The 18,581-nt window shown below is 27.7% G+C and overlaps 1 protein-coding gene across 7 annotated transcripts in view; it reads left to right on the top strand.

Moving 5' to 3' along the window:
* Positions 1-18,581, top strand: part of LOC129958263 (transmembrane protein 131-like) — a 132,560-nt gene that overhangs the window by 69,221 nt on the left and 44,758 nt on the right. For all 7 annotated transcript variants that reach the window (XM_056070592.1, XM_056070591.1, XM_056070588.1 and 4 more), the window contains exons 16-23: positions 2,620-2,739; positions 5,542-5,646; positions 5,861-5,941; positions 8,997-9,149; positions 9,403-9,478; positions 12,985-13,102; positions 13,196-13,331; positions 13,456-13,644. In XM_056070592.1, the coding sequence (XP_055926567.1) occupies positions 2,620-2,739; positions 5,542-5,646; positions 5,861-5,941; positions 8,997-9,149; positions 9,403-9,478; positions 12,985-13,102; positions 13,196-13,331; positions 13,456-13,644 (978 nt within the window). The remainder of the gene's footprint in view (positions 1-2,619; positions 2,740-5,541; positions 5,647-5,860; positions 5,942-8,996; positions 9,150-9,402; positions 9,479-12,984; positions 13,103-13,195; positions 13,332-13,455; positions 13,645-18,581) is intronic.

Genomic DNA, 18,581 nt, shown 5'->3' with positions numbered 1-18,581 from the left:
GCAAAAATTTTATTTTAGTAAAAGTTTGAAACAATTTTTTTGAAAAAAGGGCGTATTTTGTCTTTAAAACATATATGTTCAGTAATTTGTGCATACAAGCTGTTTTGGAAGAATAGTAAAATATAGTAACTTGTCTGCCATTAAACATTTACTAATCAATTATAATACAAGATTTTATTTACTGTAGTGTCTATATCTGTTTTTCGTTATATAAGCTAAAAGGAAAGCAGTGAATTTTTAAAATTCAAAACTTGAGAAAAATTTGTTAATGAAAATCTCTATTTTAGTTTTATAGGGTTTAAAGTTCTATTATCTTGAAAGATCCTCGTGTATGTAGACTCTGTACACATTGTCTATTGTGTATATTGTGATATTATACATTAATATCTCTTATTTAGTTTTTAAAGTAAATTTTAATCACATTGTAATCACACATCTAATAAGCCCATCAGCCTTGTTACGATAGGTTGTAAACTAGTAAATAAGCTTCATCATTGTAACATATCAACTACAGTGAAAAACTAGTGGATAGAACTTGGACTATAGAGCTGATATCCTTTTCCTTATTTTGTTATAAAAAGTGGCATGACTGAAGTAATTTTCATACAGTATATACTGTATAATACAAAAGAGAATTTATAGAGAAATTGATTTTTAAAATATTTAGAAATTCTTCCGTAACTTGGAAGTACTAAGAAAATGAATTAATCAGATTTATTTTAAATTATTATCTATAGTTTCATAATAAGTTTATTTGATCTTATCTTATAAGACATTGAAATGGGGATATGTATTGAAAATAAAATGTTCTTTCGTAATTTCCACAAGGCAATAAGGACATGCTTTATTCACAGGTCTCAGTACTTCATCTAAGATGAGTAATGTTTTTATGGACGACTTATCTTTTCCTATTTTTTTTTTTTTTTTTTTGAATTAGAAGAAAGATTTTTCTAAGTTTATTAAGGCATTTCGTTTAGTCAGCAATTTTGTTCTTTTGAGAATTTTGATGACTTTTTTTTCTTCAGGAAGAGCGTGATCCGTTTCTTCTTCCTTTTAAATTGGGCTTACTTTTTTTTTTTATTGATTCTATTATTTTTCTTAACCAGTCTTTAATGGATTTTATTTAATGATGAATTTAGGACATCTGCATTTTAAGGTAGTGTGTAAGTATCTGTGGATTTGGTTTTGCAGCTCTTCCTAAGTTTTTCATTTAGTATTTTTGATATAAATCTGAAGTTATTCATTTCTTTCAGAATTACTTGAGACATCTTAGTTCAGTTATTTCATCAGCTGATAAATTTGCTTGTGTTTTAGATTCGTTGTTAGTTTTAGTTGACAGTTTATATTACTTAATAGCGATTTTTTCTTAGCGACTTCATGGCCTAATAGGTGCATTTTTTATTTAATTTTTTCCCTTTCTCTTTTACGTTTTGAATTCAATTTTGTTATGAGAAATTCCATTGTTTACTTGTGACAAAATCTCATTATAATCACCTGTGAAAATGATAAAGCCTGCCAGGAAATGATAAGGATTGGCCAGGTATGGATATTTTTCAGATATGATCCGAATAGAACATGTTTGGGGTATTCTAATGAGAAGGGTTGCAGTCGCTTATAACTCCCCCAGAAACAATTCAGCTGTCGGAAAACTTTCTTCTACAAGTGTGGAAAAGAATACTCCAATTCCTTATTGATTACATGATATATACTGATTTTAAACAACCGAATCATTGTTTTATGCCTATGTTACTGAAATACATTTAGTTACTTATTTTTTAACCGTTTTTTTTTTAATTCCGTTTCTCTTAATTGCTTATCATATCTTAAAATATCAAACTTATGCTCAAAATGCTACACTTTTGAGTTTGTAACGTCCCATTAAGTCAATTGTAGCACTTAAGCTAAATAGAAAAAAAATTTAGGGCAAAATTTTCACAACCAAAGCATTTCATGAACTTTTCTATTTCATTGTTGTATTGCAGTCTTATTTTACAAGATTTGTTCATAGTCTCGTTGAGTTGTATGATCACTTTTCTGTTGATAATTGTAAAGAAAAATATAATTAATGTGTTAACAGAATAGCTATAAATTATATCATTTAAAAGAATGTTAAAGTAGCTCATTTGGAACATAGTTACTCGCTTCCATCTATAAATAAAAATATTACAAAGTATCTATTTATTCTATGACTATAGGTTCATGTTGCATTTGATAAAACAAATACGTAAAGAGGCTTATATATAGAGATGCTCATTTACTTAATGACATGATCGATTTTTCAAAACTGGAGTGTCACTGCAATTCTGAAAAGAGACTTGAAAGGCAGTTGACATATTGAATAGGAAATTGATTCCTAACAGACTATAATTTGTCCTTTTGCTGTTTGTACGGTTGTAATTTTTGAAAAGTACTGTAAGATGTACATTATAAATTTGTTCAACAAGCACTCATTTTGAAGTGAAATATGGAGAATAGAAGTAATTTGCATAACATGTATCTTATGGTCATATATATATATAATTAAAATTAAAAATCAAATTTTCTTCAAAATGTATGTCATTCTTTTTCTTAATTTGACTGATTTATTTTCATGTGACCATTTTATTTTTGATGTTATAGGTAAATTTGAAGTTTTGGGGATCTAATAGCAGTAAAACATATGTGGAACTTGTTGGAGTTGACAAAGGAAATGCCAGTACTTTAGCTTGGCGTCAAAATTTTTCTGCTATGGCGCGAAGTGTAAGTGAAAAAACTTTTTAAAATCTTGTGACTAGAAATATTTTGACTAAACATTATGAAGACCTGGCTGGTTTGGAGTAGACTGACAACATAGCTGGCTGCAGAGGGCCGCTGACAGGTCAGTTTAAAGATATTATTGGTCTAATTACCAAATAAATTTGTGAAAAAATGTAAGTTCTATGAATAAAAAATATTAGATAATATTAACACTCTAACATATCTGTAACACAAATTCCTTTTTTTTTTTTTTTTTTTTTTTTTTTTTTTGGTACTTAGTTGTTACAATATTTATAAATGCTGAATATCAGTTTTAATAATTTGCTTAAATGTGGATATTATGCAATTAATTATAAATAATAATGAACAATTTATTTAAAGAATACTTATCTTCACTAAGCTACTTAAAAAATAACCAAAAATAAATCATCAAGTAGATTAAAGAAAACATGTATTGAAATGCTGAACTAAACTGTTCAATTTACTAATAGACCTCATAATATGCGTTGCCTAGGAACACAAAACGCCTAAATTTACATTTTAAGTTATTAAAAATAAATTAATGAGCTAATTGATTATCAAGCATCAATTTATATTGATTCCAGCAATGATACCAATCCATTAGATTTAAGGATTTCTTTTTGTCTGTTTCTTCAATCCATATCATGCTATAATCTATTTAAACAGTTCTACTTGAAATTACGTTTTCAAAGTCTTTAATTTATTTTCAATAAGTGGCATTGATAGTCGTCGAGTGATGGAATGGGTGAGTGATTTCAGATTTCCAGGTAATGATTTATTTAATGGATTTGAAAATTCATTTTAACAAATGTGGCTAAAAATATGCAAATTTAAATTTTATGATTAATTCTCAAAATCAGTGTTATATTTTTCAATGAGCCTTTTACTAAACATGAATTCCTGCCTCGAACTTTTAGTAATAGTCATCTGGATCAAATTGTTTTAAAAACCGAAGCTTTGTTCTAATATCATATTATTTAATCATGAAGTATAAGGCCAAAAGTAAGAAAACTTTCACAATTTTATGCTCTAATGTGCAGTTATTTTCTTGCATATGATGAATCTTGTCTTTTTATCTCTTTCAGTCGTTTAAATTATATGGAAAGCAATATTTTCAATGAATAAAAAAAATTATTAACTTCGTATTCTTCTTTACTTCCCTGCAGATGGGACAAAATACTAAATCATCATTTATGTCTTATATTAAATTAAGGAAATCAATTTTACTTCCTTGAATACATTCTAGTAAAATTTGATTTGTTCATTTGCTTATAATATTCAGACATGAATAGTTACATAATATATGATTCGATGTTTTATTTGGATTACTGATATAGTGACTATATCAGCATCTTGGATGTATTGCTTACCGTTGTAGCTTCTCTGGTTTTCAGGCGCCAGGGTGATTTAGTGGTAAAATCATTGCTTCATGAGCAAAATGTTCCTGTTTGAAATCGGATTCCATTATAGAACCTTTTTGTTAACGGTTCTAGTGTACGTTAAATCCATTGAGCCAGATGTCTTGTTATTATGGCGAGGAAATTTTGAAAATGTATACTAGCTGGGGTATCCTCTATGTCACCTCTTAACAGTTCAAAATTACGAGGTTTGTCCCATAATAACTATAGGTTTTGATTAAAAATGGGAAATATGTATAGCTAAGAAAAACTCATCTCATTTTTAAGTGAGAATATTTTGTTGTATATCTTCATATTAAGTATCAGGATTGTTACAGAAAATTTTAGCTTAATCAGAGTGATTATGTCTTACAAAACAATCATATAATTGATGGAAAGATTTCTTTGACATTAACAGTAGGAACTGTTGCTTAAAAAAATAATTTAATCATTTTTTAATTAATCAAATTTAAGTATTATTATCTAAAAAAAAAAAGGAAGTAGTATTTTTTTAATGTCTTATATTAAAATATCTGCCTATTAGAAATCAGCACTCATTAAAGAGAAACGAAAAAATAGTGTTATGTCCTTTCAGATATCTTAGTTTATATATTTGTTGTCTTTTAGAATATCCCACTGTAGCACAATCTTTAGCCATGATAAGCTATACTAATTGATTTCTTTTTTCAAGTATATATATAAAATGTGCATTAATTTTTTTTTTTTTTTTAATTTCCAAAATTTAACTAAATAGAAAAAGAATTATCTGAATGCTCAACTTTTTTTCACTACAAAAGTAATAAAAAAGAATATGAATTTAAAAAGTAGCATATTATATATTTTTGGGTATAAGATTATTTCATAATTTAGTTATTCTGCTACCTTTTGCAGTTCAAAAGATAAGTCTAATTTGTTTTCAATGCCTGTTAAGTCACTTAGAAAAATACTAGTGAAGCATATCATATGTAAAAATAGCCAAATATTTTTATCTAGATTATGATTACTGGTAATTTTATCCATTAAAATTTCTCTTTGCCCACACATTTTATTTTGGGCTAATGTTACGGGTTTAATATATGATTTAAGATCCAGATACTGTGTTGAAAGTCTTTTAAGTTCTTTTAAAGTCAGTTTATTCTACATTTATTATTTAGAGGGATTCCATTTTGTTAAATTTTTGGAAAACCAGGAGTTTTTTTTTTTTTTTTTTTTTTTTTTTTTGCTTTTGAATATATTAAAAAAATCTGTGTGAAATTTGCGATTTACTTTTCATGGGAAGTAATGTAATTCATGAAAAATTTTTAATATGTGATGACTTTACAGCTTTTTTTTTATGCAATACTTCTTATCATAAAATTAATGTAACTATATTTTGTTTCATTTGTAGCTTATATTAAAGCCACAACATTATGCTATATTCCGCATTGGTATTACAGCTCCAAATCATGAAGGAATATTTCATGGACAAGCATTTGTTGAAACACAGTATGAAGTACGTTTATTTATCTACATTTAATAAAAAAAGATTAATTTCTCAAAATGTTTGTCATTTGGCAATGATGTTATTGGAATCTTGTGCCTTCATCTGTTCTGATTTTTTTTTTTTTTTTTTTTTTTTTTCCTTTTAATATAGTGATATTTGTATTTCATACTAATTGCTTATAAGTTGAAAATTTAATCTTTTGCAATATTTTTTTTTTATTTAGAAAATAAATGTCCCCTTTAGTTTGAGAACTGCCAAAGGTGCTTTGAAAGTTGATGAGATTTTTTTTGAAAATTCTTTTCCTGTAAGTATCTATTATATTTTCTTTAATTTTAAAAATTTGTGAAGAGAAAGAAAAACAACTAAACTTTGAAATAAAAGAAGAAAACACATAAGACTAAATCTTTTTTTTTTATTTTTTGCGGAGAAAATCGATTAAGTTATTAGTAATTTAGGAATCAATAGTTTGTTTAATTACACTGTATCCAAAAAAAGTTTTTGTTAAAAATTGTTTTAGTTTTGACAGCTTTTTCTATTAATTTCATTTTTGATTCGAAGTATCCAATTATTTCTCCTCCTATCTTGTAAGGTATTTTCGCAAAATGATTTGGTATTTGAAGGAGATGACTAAAATAAAAACGTTTTGACTTTTTATTTTATCGCCTTAGAAATACCTGCTTTACATTGATAATCTGGCTCTGTCTTGATTTAAATGATAAATTAATTCATGGAAATCCATTAATACAAATCTTTATAGTAGTCTGTTTTTAATTTTCTATTTTTGAATGTTGATATTATACGGTGTCAGAAGTAATATCTAAAAGGTATTAAGAACTAAAACTAATAAGAAATCTGAAGTGTTTTTTTAGATATTTTTGACGAAAATAATTCAGCTTCCTGTCACCTTCCTCATGAGTTATAGGTCAGAAGAAAATATGGCCATCAAATGGAAACTCTGGTAGCATACTTTCGATTTCTACTCATCTGCTATGCAATTTGCGAATAAACCTGTAGAAGTTGAAGCAACTACTTTTTCATCAGCTCTAGGTCTGACAGCTATAATGATTTTTAGTATCTTTATATTGTCTGATGCGCAGATAAAAAATCTGGAGATAATTAGAGAAAAGTTTAATAAATACTTTTCTCCGAACATGACCAAGATCTATAGACGTTACTTGTTTTTTAAATCTTTACAAGGGTTATCACGAATTTTTTCATTCATATCTGACTAAGTTAAGAATCAAAATAGCGGGTTGCTCTTTCGTTACTTTTCATGATAGCTTATTGATTGATCAGATTGTGTATGGAATATGTTCTGATAAGGTGTGAAAACTTAATAGCTGAACAAGAACTAATACTGAGTAGAGAAATTGATATATTTTCTGCAAGTAGTGAATACACTTCAATTTAATTGGAAGAGAAGCATGTAAATAATGAAAAAGTTCTTTAAAACATTCTACTGTAAAAGCTTCTAAAAATGCTTCTACTTTGAAGCAAAAATCTGAAAATATTGAAGAAACTTGGTTATACTAACGTTGTAATTTGTTATGTAATTTCCATAATTGTTTTGTTTTAAGTGCTTTTTGTTGAAACTGTAAACAGAAGGACATTGTGCCCGTTAAAGTAAATTTAGATTGTAAAATATACATTCGCATTGTGAAAAGTTCATGAAATAAATGAAATTTGTTTCTGATGATGATGATTTAATTTGCAATGCACTTTACATAAGTGAAATGTTGGATTGGAAAAACATTTCAATTATAATTCTTGGTTTATAACTGCTATATTTCATAATTGGAACATTATCAAATTTATACTTGATACTAGTGTTAAAGGAAGTGTTATTACATAGTGAGAGATGTGTAAAGTTTGTATACTATTTCAAAAATTTCCCATACGGTATCTAATATCATTTGATAATGGCTGTATACCAGTAATTTGGTGAGATGCATGCGAGTTGCATCATAGAAAATAAATCGGAATAGAACCATGTATTAACATAGGTACATTAAATAAAAAATAATATTCTTGATAAAATATTCAATGGCATTGGATACATTAAGGATATTGAATTTCAAGAAGGTGCAAAATTTCTTATCTACCCTTTTCACAGAATATCATATGCTTTGCGAGAAATAGACCAAACATATATCATATGAATGAGCAGAATTAAAAAATGTGGCGATATTTCGTTTTTAAATTTCGCCAACGTTTCTGCGGTTATTACTCGGCTGTAAATCCATGTGTTTTCATGAAACTGGTTTTATCTTAAAGGATTTTAACTGTTCTTTCAGAATATATGCTTACTTTGCGTGAGGATATGATCAAAAAATTTTTAATTTGAATTTTTTCACGATTTTGAGCAAAATCGGTTTACTCGTCATAGCTTGCAAACAGTTGGAGACGGGACAGGGTTGCTATAGTGTTTTATGATCCGCATGGGGTTTTATCACTCTCTTTCATTTGTCAGAATTGATCAAACTCACCCTGTATATGCAAATTATGTAGCTTGTCCAAGAAGGAGGGGGGGGGGTCTAAATTTTTTTTCCTGGATTAAATTAGAAAATATTCTTTCATCTAGATAATAAAAAATTTAACTCTACAAAGCTCTACATTTTACACACTTTAGAACTGAATTAGTTTTTTACTACTAAATAGACAATTGTATAATCTGATTTAAAAATTTCTGAATTTTAAATAAAATAAAATTTGCTTTGGTTTTTAAATTATTTATTATTTTATACGCGGGGGTGAAAATGCGAAGTATATAAATGAAAGAAAAGGATAATTCAAAATGCATTAAAAATTCTGATTATATTGAAACTTACTTATATCATATATTTGTTTATAAGCTACTTTATAAAGAAGAGCATAAATAATTAAAGTTTACAAACATATGCTATTTCTGCCATGCTAATTAATTCTATTATCATCCTAGAAAGACAAAACAGTAAAAGCGAGAAACAAGTATTCAAATTTACTTAGGTAATTAATTCTTCATGTTTAAAAAAATATCAATTCCGATAGAGAGAGAACTTTTGACTATTAGGAGTTTGTTTTCATTGTTTATCAGGGTTAACTGCCAGTTACGAAGATTAACGATTTTTTTTCTGTCCGAAAAAATGGTGAGGAGGTGGGGGAGAGGGAGAGGATCTCGTTCTGCTAATTCTTATCTATGTTATATATATAATGAACAGTGGCTGTCTTTTTCCAATGCTGTTTATTTATTTTACTTGTACTGTTTTCCATTTTTCTATTTCATTGTTTTCTATTCCAATGAAGTGAGTTACCGACTAAATTTTTAGTGAAATGTTATAAATGTTCAGAAATATTTTAAGCAAAAATACATTCTGTTTCAGGGTAAAATATCAACTCAAAGCCTGTATGTTCACAGCACTTTTTCACATTCCATGACAGTAACTGGAATATCTACTGTTCCTGAAGATTCTAGATTTACTTTTGATCCTTTGAAACATGGAACTCCAGTTTTACATCCCAATTCAAAAAATATGGTATGTACTCATTAGATTACGTTTTTAATGGAAAATGTAACTAATTTGAAGCATTATTTAAACTATTCTTCCTACTCTACTAATGAAAAGAATTAGTGTCTCCTGTGTTAATTTTTGCATTGATAGTAGAAGTTCTTAAGTACATTGTTTACATTCGAAAATTGATCAGTTTGAGTTTTTAAAGTATAAAAATAGTATTCGTGTATAATTTATCTAGTTCATTTTCGTGATAAGTTTTTGTTTTATTCAAAAGGTTGGGAAAATTCATTTTGATCATAGAAAATATTGCAAGCAGAAATGCTACAGTGGCTTGCCAACAACAACATCTAGTGAGTATGATTTTTTTTTTTTTTTTTCAGTATAATAGGTTATTTCTTCAGGGACATTTCTATAATTTTACGAGAAATGATATAAATAAGTTTTTTCTGCATAATCATATTTTTTATCTGTGGAATAGTTAAGATATATATATGAATCAGAGATCTATTAAAAGTTTTGATTCATTTTCGCAAAACATTCTATGAAGTGTTAGAAGATCTGTTTCTGTGCGTTCTTATTTATTTGTAAATTGGAAGTTGTACTTTTTTTTTTTTTTTCAATATTTAAATGGTGCACATTCGAAACATATCCGACGAAAACCAGATATTTTTCAGTTTTTGATTACTTTTTGTAAATGGAATCGTTATTATTTGCAGAATATGAATAGAGTAACTCTGTGGAAAATGTGCGTAAATTATTGTATATTATTGCAGAGTATTAATTGCCTTTCAAGATATTTGAAAAATTATGCTGTTAGAAGGGTCTATATTTTCACTAAAATAAATCAATGTATTTCAAAGAAAGCATTTTTTGGATTTTCGTGATGGATGTGATTGTTCAAGAAAACTCAATTTCATGTAAGGTGTGTAAAGAGAAATTTCATTTTTTATTCTCTTTCTGTTAGTTTCTATAACATAGTGGCTTCAATTAATGCATCTGAGTATACCTTGCTATTTTGGGATTTACTTATCCTTTTTAATATTATGGTTTTGGAACCCGCATAGATTTTTCATGAGCCTTAGAAAAGCATAATTTTTTTTTTTTTTTTTTTTTTTTGAGTGTAGAAAGGTTGAATATAGTATTGTAAACAGTGTACAATATTATATACTGAATATATAGAGAGAAATTGTGTTGCTATCTAACATATTTCAATGTTGAAGCAAAATTGTAATGAACAAACAATTGCTTCAATAAAATGAAAAATAGGTTTGAAATAAGGCGTTTGTTTAGAATTAAATTGTGACGTTATACGCTGTATAACTTTATTTTACATACAAAATTATAGCTGATATTTTTACACTTTAGCTAGTTAATTTCGAAGGAAGTAAAAGGAAGTGCTAGTGCTAATCGTTGCTGAAAGAGCCCATAATTGCCAACCATCAACATGAACTTTACCCCGAGCTTCGAGCACTTATTACTCCATATATAATATATATAGTGTATTACAACTTCTTTGATAATATATAACATATAGTAATCTTTTATAGATTTGCCCTCTGTACTCGACTGTATAGAATGTATTTCGTCTAGAGTCCTTAGCAATGACTTTACACGAGACTGTTCATCAAGGAAGTATTTTTGAAAGAAGATTGGATATGTAAGGCTACAAAAAGATGAATTATAGAAATAAACAAATTAATTCTTTTATGTAAAAGGTTTCAATCAAGTCTTTTTTTTTCCAACAAATAATCATATACAACCCGATTAACTATTCAAATGTGAACAATCTTATGACAGCATTTCTTACAGATTACAAAATATTGCCTAAGGATTTGGGGAGGAGGGTCATGAACCTTCCCCCGAATTCACCCTTGTATCTGCTTTGTGTGTATTTGCATATTCCTTTATATAAAGCGTTGCAAACGTCATACTTCATACGTAAACATTGTGTACACTACCTAATAAGAATATTGCTTTTCTTATTTGACTTCAAATTTTCGTTCTTGCACTTAACTAAAACAGCAGGTGGACAGGAAATTAAAATTACCAACGACAGTGGCCCATCACGCGTTTTTATTTTTATGGACACCGATTTCAGTAATGTATTGCAGCACGATAAACTAAGTTTCTTCTCAACTAGAACATCCATATAGTTTATTGTTGATTTATTCTAAAGTTGATAGAATGAGAAAGATTTGATAAATTTGACTGATAGTATCTAGAATGATATTTGCGGTATTCAATATTAAAGGTTTAGTGATTCGAATTTGCATTTTGCCATGATATTGACGATATAATTCGGCTTTAAATTCAAATGTCCTGATGAAAATCGTATCATATTCTAGGATTTTACCTGCTCTTTCAAAATGTATGCTTTTGTTACATGAAGGTCTGTCGAAAACTTTACAAATCTTTTTTCCGGTTTGTAGCATATTGATTTTAACCTCCATAATTTGTAAATGGTAAGATAGGATAGGGCTGCTATAGAGTTTTATTATCCGCATGGGCTCTGCTATCATCTCTTTTGTTTGACAGAATCATCATGTATATTACTAGTTTTGCGATCAATGTAAACTTTCTTTTATTATTTATTATACCAGATTTTTCTAAAAATGGATAATGTTTATTAAATTATTTATTATTATTTAATTAATAATCTTTGTATAACAAAGTATTGTGCGTTTTCATTTTTAAATGGTGCACTTAAGAATGGTAGTAAAGAAATAGAAAAATTATCTTTCTTATTCAGTTGTTTGCATGACTGTTTTATTTGCTGATTTATAAAATTCTTGATGTAATGTATAGTTCAACTAACCAGAAAATTAAATTTTTTGAAAAGCTATTGCTTATTCTGCAAAGGATGTTTTTGAAATTTCTTTTATATTAAAAAATATTTGAGCAACTGCTTTTATAAAAATAAACAAAAAAAAAATAGTGTCGGTTTCAAAATTTAATGTAATCTAAATTTTTTGAGAAATACTAAATTTAAAAATGAAAGACAATTAGATATCTATCAATCATCTGTTATTTTTGATTATAGATGAAGGAAAAGCTATTTTCAGTAATTTGTTTTAAGACATATATTTATTATTTTTGTGTGAGCCTTCATATGCTTGCTGAATTGAGCTGGATTATAAGGCCGCATAGTCGGCAAAATCTGTTAACTAACTAGAAACTGTTCGAGGTGTTTATATTTCGTCAAGAAGAAAGATCTTAGTAATTCAGATTCAGAGGGAGAGCTTGTTAAAAAATTGTAAAAATTAATTTTTTTTTTCAACGATAAAATAATTACTTAACTTATTTGTACTTTAGGTTAGTGAAATGAATTTTCAACTACTTAAAAACTGCTTGTAATGATTAAATTTTAGATCTGAAAATTTTATGTATAACGAATGCTAATGCCCGATCTAAAGTATTAATGTCTTCTCTATTGGTGCTAGGAATGATCATGTTATTCATTGCCGATCTGTTACGATTTTAATCAGCCACACATTTTTTTGTTTCTGTTTTATTTCTAGCATTTATTTGGGGGAAAAAGCGTGTTTTGGACTTGTCGGCATTTTATTTTAATTTGTTACTATTAAAAATGTTCATAATTTTAGGATAAATATTTTCTACCATTAAGTTTGAAAATAAAATATTTTCTTGTTATGAATATCTATTAAATTGTGACAAAATAGATTTTTTAAATGGAACTAAGGGATTACATATATGATCTGGAATGTTTGGCCCTTTGTGAACTCATTCATTATTCCTTTCATTGCAATTAAAATATCAATTCTTTAATATATTTTTACTATGATATTGAATTTTATATGAATGCACTTTTTCAAAACATGTTATTAAAAATTTCCAGTGGGTCATCAGTGGCTGTTAGGAATGGCTTTGCCACCCGATGTTGGGGAAATGGATGGAGAATTATTTCGGACACTTTCCAAGAGATGGCACAGCTTAATAGATTTGGAGGAAAAGACGTAAGTGATTTGGCACTTATCTAGTTTTTGACAAAATGAATACTTCTAGCATTATTTATTCTTAATAGATATTTCTGCTCTGTATTTTTTCAGAACAAATATTACTCTGAGGATTGATACTACTGAAGTTCGAGGCTATCTTTTGAAAGCTCACGCTTCTTTACATTGGCCACGTATGTTTAGCAGATACAAACTAAAATTTCCGATAACACAAATTGGAAATCACACTGTGCGTATATATGCATTTCAAAGTTTCTTTTGTTTGTTTGTTTTCCTGTGCATCCTGTTTTTTTAAAATAATTTCAGTATTAGATATTTATGAGTTAGTTCTGTTGTTTTAATATTTTTTGTAGGTTAAAGATTTCACCCTTGAAAACCCATCTAGCCTGCCTGTATTAGTTCAAGTTGTTCCATTATCGTTATATCCAAATCCTGCAAACATTATTAGCATTTTAAAAGAAAGATATGGAGATGATTTTGGGGGAAATAATATTATAAAAGATTCCGAAGTCTTTTCTTTAGAAGATTTAGAAGATAATAATGTAAGTCTTTACCTATTGTTTTGAAACGTCTACATTATCTGTTGTTTTCTATGAATTGAAAGTTATATAATGCAATAATCTCTAATTAATCTACTCTCCAACAATAATTTTCTTATCTCTCGAATTCCGGCTGCGGTACAACTTTAACTTCTTCATTGCTTCATTAACTTCTTCATTAATTTTCCCATAAAATCAAACTGCTCTTTTCAGGTTTCATTCTAAAATATATAAGCTCAGAATTTTTTCTCATAGTCTCTCTTTCCTGCTTTCTACCTCTCTACTCCATGCTCTACATCATCACGTGAACAAAGTTATCTTTACGAAAATTAAAAAAATATCTTTATGGATTTTTTTTTATTTGAGAGTATAAAGAATAAAAGTGTTAAATTACTCAACGACTGTTTCTTCAAATCACGTTTTACAAAAAAAACGCTGGGATTATCATCTGTTGTGAAAATGTCCTTCGGTATTTCGCGCAATGCTTGCCAGTCTGTTTTCAATGTGCATTGATCCTCCATTGGTAACTTCATAAGGCTTAAAATTATTTTCAAAATTTTCTGATAGCAGTTTAAATTCCCCAGGCTTAAAATTACAGTGATCAGGCCTTATCTCACTTTTCCTGTCTTCCAAATAGCTCATAGAAGTCTGTCGACATTAAGGAAAAATATGAGTGCAGTGTATCTACAAATATAAAGTGATACAATTTCTTCAACATTTTACAAAATCTAGTATGTTAAGCCCTATAAGTGGTTTAAAAATGTGATATTTTCTTTTTAAAAAAAAACCCTCAAATGCTTAAAATCGCCATATTAATTTTCAAGTGGGCATAGAAATACCTATGAGAAAAAAATTGCTGCTGCTTAGGTAGATCAGAAATATTGTAATTTTTTGAAATATTTAAACTCATTTTAGTCAATTCATTGATTTTTGAATTCAATATCAATTGTTTTAAACACTTTGGCATTAAAAAAAATAGAAATATTATTTTATTTTTAAAATTTTCTTTTTGTATTCTAAATTTTAATATGAAAAATATTTTTAAAAATTAAATGTTGTCAATTATGCTTGAATTTTGATAACTTAGTTTTAGTACATTTTAAATTTGTTTGTATTCTTTTGTAAATTTTACTTTTATGTCTTGAAGAATTAGGAAAAGTTTTTGCAATGAATAAAGATCTTATATATATATATATATATATATATATATATATATATATATATATATATATATATATATATATATATATATATATATCAAGAAACTCCTAGCAATTGTGCTATTAAATTAATCCCTTTCAACCTTAATAACAACTCTTGGCTAAAATATTTTAACAATAAATGGCAGCAACACAGTCTAGATGATGAATGGAAATATTTAAATATCTTCTGTTATTAACGTATTTATAATCTAACTAATTAATTCAGCGACTTCCCACTTCAAATTTCAAATGATGAGGAAGATATTTAAGAATGTTTCTATTCAAAATCTAACTAAGCAGAGAATTTGAATTATTAACACTTATGGCATTAGAAAGGTTAACACATGGATTACCTACTAATCTCCAGCAACTTATCTCTGAATTCTCCCCAATCCCTGTTCAGAATGGTTCATAGTTGCTATGAAAGCTGATTGTTGATAAATGCTTTTTATGAAAACCTAAAGAACTAATGATATTGATATTAAGACTGAAAAATCTAGCTCTAGTAAAAATCTTAATTAAATTTTCAGATGGAAGAAAAATATCAGCGTTGGCAACTTCAAAATTTCAGGCCTTATCAAAACACTAATAAGCGTTTTCAAAATAAGTTATCATCTGCTCCCTGCAGACTTTGTGAAAATTGAGGAACAGAAAATGTCTATCATTATGTACAAACCTGCCTTTGTAGAATACCTACTACACCACTAAATTCTATTTGCCTTAATGTTGACTCTCCAAAGGAGAACACCTAAAATTGACAGTTGCTAAAAGTATTTGATATTATAAAAACAAATCCTTACTATCGTCATCTTCACTAGCTCTACAATTCTTTTCATACCATCATACCTTGTCTTTTAACCATTTGTTATAAGACATCATCTGAAAACGACAAATATAAAGGCATAACTGTACAGCATACTTTGGATACAATTAATCTTGTAGAGATTTTTTTTTAATTTGTCAATTTACTGTTTTAAATAATAATTTGTTTATGTTAAAACACTTCTGTTTTTGTTATTGAATTTTTCGATAACATTTTAAGATTAACAATGATAGATAATCTCGGTCACATTTAATGATATTACGTAAAATATTCTTCGTGACGCTCCTAAAAGTTTTTTAACGTACTAGCAGTCAGTACGCAAGTTTGAGTTTAAATAAAATAGCATGATCAAAAATGACACGATACTCATATACAAATGGGAAAAAAAATTGAATGAAAGAATACTTAATGGGCCGGAAATAAAGGACAAAGAATTCCAGAAATGTGCTTATCCTTACAACTCGTACTCCTTAGGTAGATAGAATCGTCGAAAATTTGTAATCTGCGGGTACTAATGCTATCTACCAAATGTGTATCAAAATGATAAATATAAAATGTATTCTTTGCTTATATCTGAAAATTCAAATATCATCTTCCATTATCCCCAGATCTGTGAGGGCAAAATTTCCATACCTAAAACTGTCAAAGAGGATAGGTGTGAATTTAAGAAAGAATTGATAAGAGTTAATTAAAAAATATAATGCATTTTTGCCAAGGTCATATATGATGTGTGTAAATTTAGATTTGAACCTCAAAGAATAGTGTTCACCTCTGACTTACCAGTTAGTTTGAGATCTCATCGTCCTTCTGTTGACGAATAAGAAATAAAAGAGCCGAGAAATTATTGCTAGCAGGCATAATTTAAAAAATAATAATAGTCTTTATTCATCTCTTGATATTGAAGTGATGAAGGTAAAAAGCTTCGATTATGTATAGATTTCAGAAAGTGCTAGTCATGATCTGTACAGTTCGTTAAATGTTCTATGGAAATCAGATTCTGAGTCTTTACCTGTGATCGATAGTCGGTTAGATGAAAACAGATTTTTTTTTTATTATTGTTTTTTCCCCCCTCTTAGGTTTGGGTTCAGATTATTCACATGTATTTATTCATCCAGATGATATTGAAAACTTGCTTTCTGCTCTAATTTTGGTTTAGATAAATGATGCAGATTACCCTTTGGCATTAAAATAGCTCCTTCTATTTTCAATAAATTAATCACAAGAATATTACCCAAATTCAAAATTGATTTTGTGTGCTATTATTTTGATAATGTCATGTACTTTTCATCTGAACAAGGTAATTGGAACATTTTAATATTATATGTGATATTTGTTAAGAAGAAAACATTAAGTAAGTTGTAATTATCTAAATATGTTTTTGCTAAAACTAAAATCAACTTTTCAGATTATAAAATCAAGCAAAGTAAAGTTACTCCTAACCGTGCTAACTTATATACAATTTTAAAAAATTAAAATCTCTACTTTAAAGGTTAAAAGGACTTCAAAGTTTCTTAGATGTATAAATGTTTATAATAAATTTATTCCAGTATATGTTAAATTTAAGTGGTCTGATAAATGTTAAAAAGCATTTTAAACATTAAAATATTCTAATAATAAATCTTTTTTAAAATTAGTATACTCCTTATGTAACCTGATATATTCCAGTATATGTTAAATTTAAGTGGTCTGATAAATGCTAAAAAGCTTTTTAAACATTAAAATATTCTAATAATAAATCTTTTTTAAAATTAGTATACTCCTGATGTAACCTGCCTTGTTTTTGCTGTTGCATCCCAAAAGAGTGTGAACTGTTATGAAACAACCTTATGATTTTAATGTGTTAGACCCAATAACCTATCACTCCAGAACTTTAAGAAATTATATTTAAAAAATATGCAATTACAGAATTATAATATTTTGTCATTGTTGATGCTTTAGATAGATTTTACTACTATCTTCATGGCCAAAAATTTGTCATTCATACTGATCATGTGACTCTTATTTCGCTATAAAATGTTAAAATTTTAAGAGGTAGATTACTCACCAGTCCCTCCAGTTAAGTATATTTGACTGTGAAATTAAATACCAAAATTTCTACTAATATTGAAGCAGATATGTTATCCAGGTATTCAGTTTATCATTATTTTCAACATTCAGTTTATTTACTATATATTAATGAAACTAAAACTAAACAATAAAATTATATTTTATGTGGACCTAAATGCCATGATGTCAAATGTGTCATAGCAATTAAAAGCAAAAGTTTTTTTGAAATAGCTGTTCCCTTTTCCTTAAGATTTAAATTATAAAAACGTGAATAATTGGCTTAACCTGGTATTCAAAAACTGATTAATTACTCCTCGGTACTATTGGACTGTTATCTGATATTTCTGAATTTATTATACACCAACTTAATAAGAAAAGACAAAAAAAGTATTTAGTTGCAACAGGCGCCTTCCACAAGAAAACCTTTTGATGGCATCTCTGTTTGCTGGATATTTTACTATTATACTTCAGAAAATAAATAAATTTTTAAAAAATCTGCATGTTGTAATTGACCATGCAACAAGGCATGTTTGGGCTTTTCTATCAAAAAATGAAAATTCTGGAGCTTACATTAATCTTTAAAAACAAGGTTTTCCGCTTCCAATTTGCTGTAGAGTTATTAACAGATAGAAATCCACCATTTACTTCTTCTATATTTAAAAAATTCTTTAGAAACTAATGTTAAACATCTTTTGACTTCAGCTCATCATCCTCAAACTAATGATAAAGTTGAATACTGTAACTAGACTTAAATATAAAGTAAATTCTTCATCAACTAATGTTACATGGACAAAATTACTAGAACAAGTTGTGGAGGCCGGGATAGCCTGGTTGGTGGGGCGTTGGATTCGCGTCCCTTGAGTTGCGAG

This window comes from Argiope bruennichi, chromosome X1 (assembly GCF_947563725.1).
Source record: "Argiope bruennichi chromosome X1, qqArgBrue1.1, whole genome shotgun sequence".
NCBI lineage: Eukaryota > Metazoa > Arthropoda > Arachnida > Araneae > Araneidae > Argiope > Argiope bruennichi.
The sequence above is the reverse complement of the archived record's forward strand: the minus strand, read 5'-3'. Positions and strand labels throughout refer to the sequence as shown.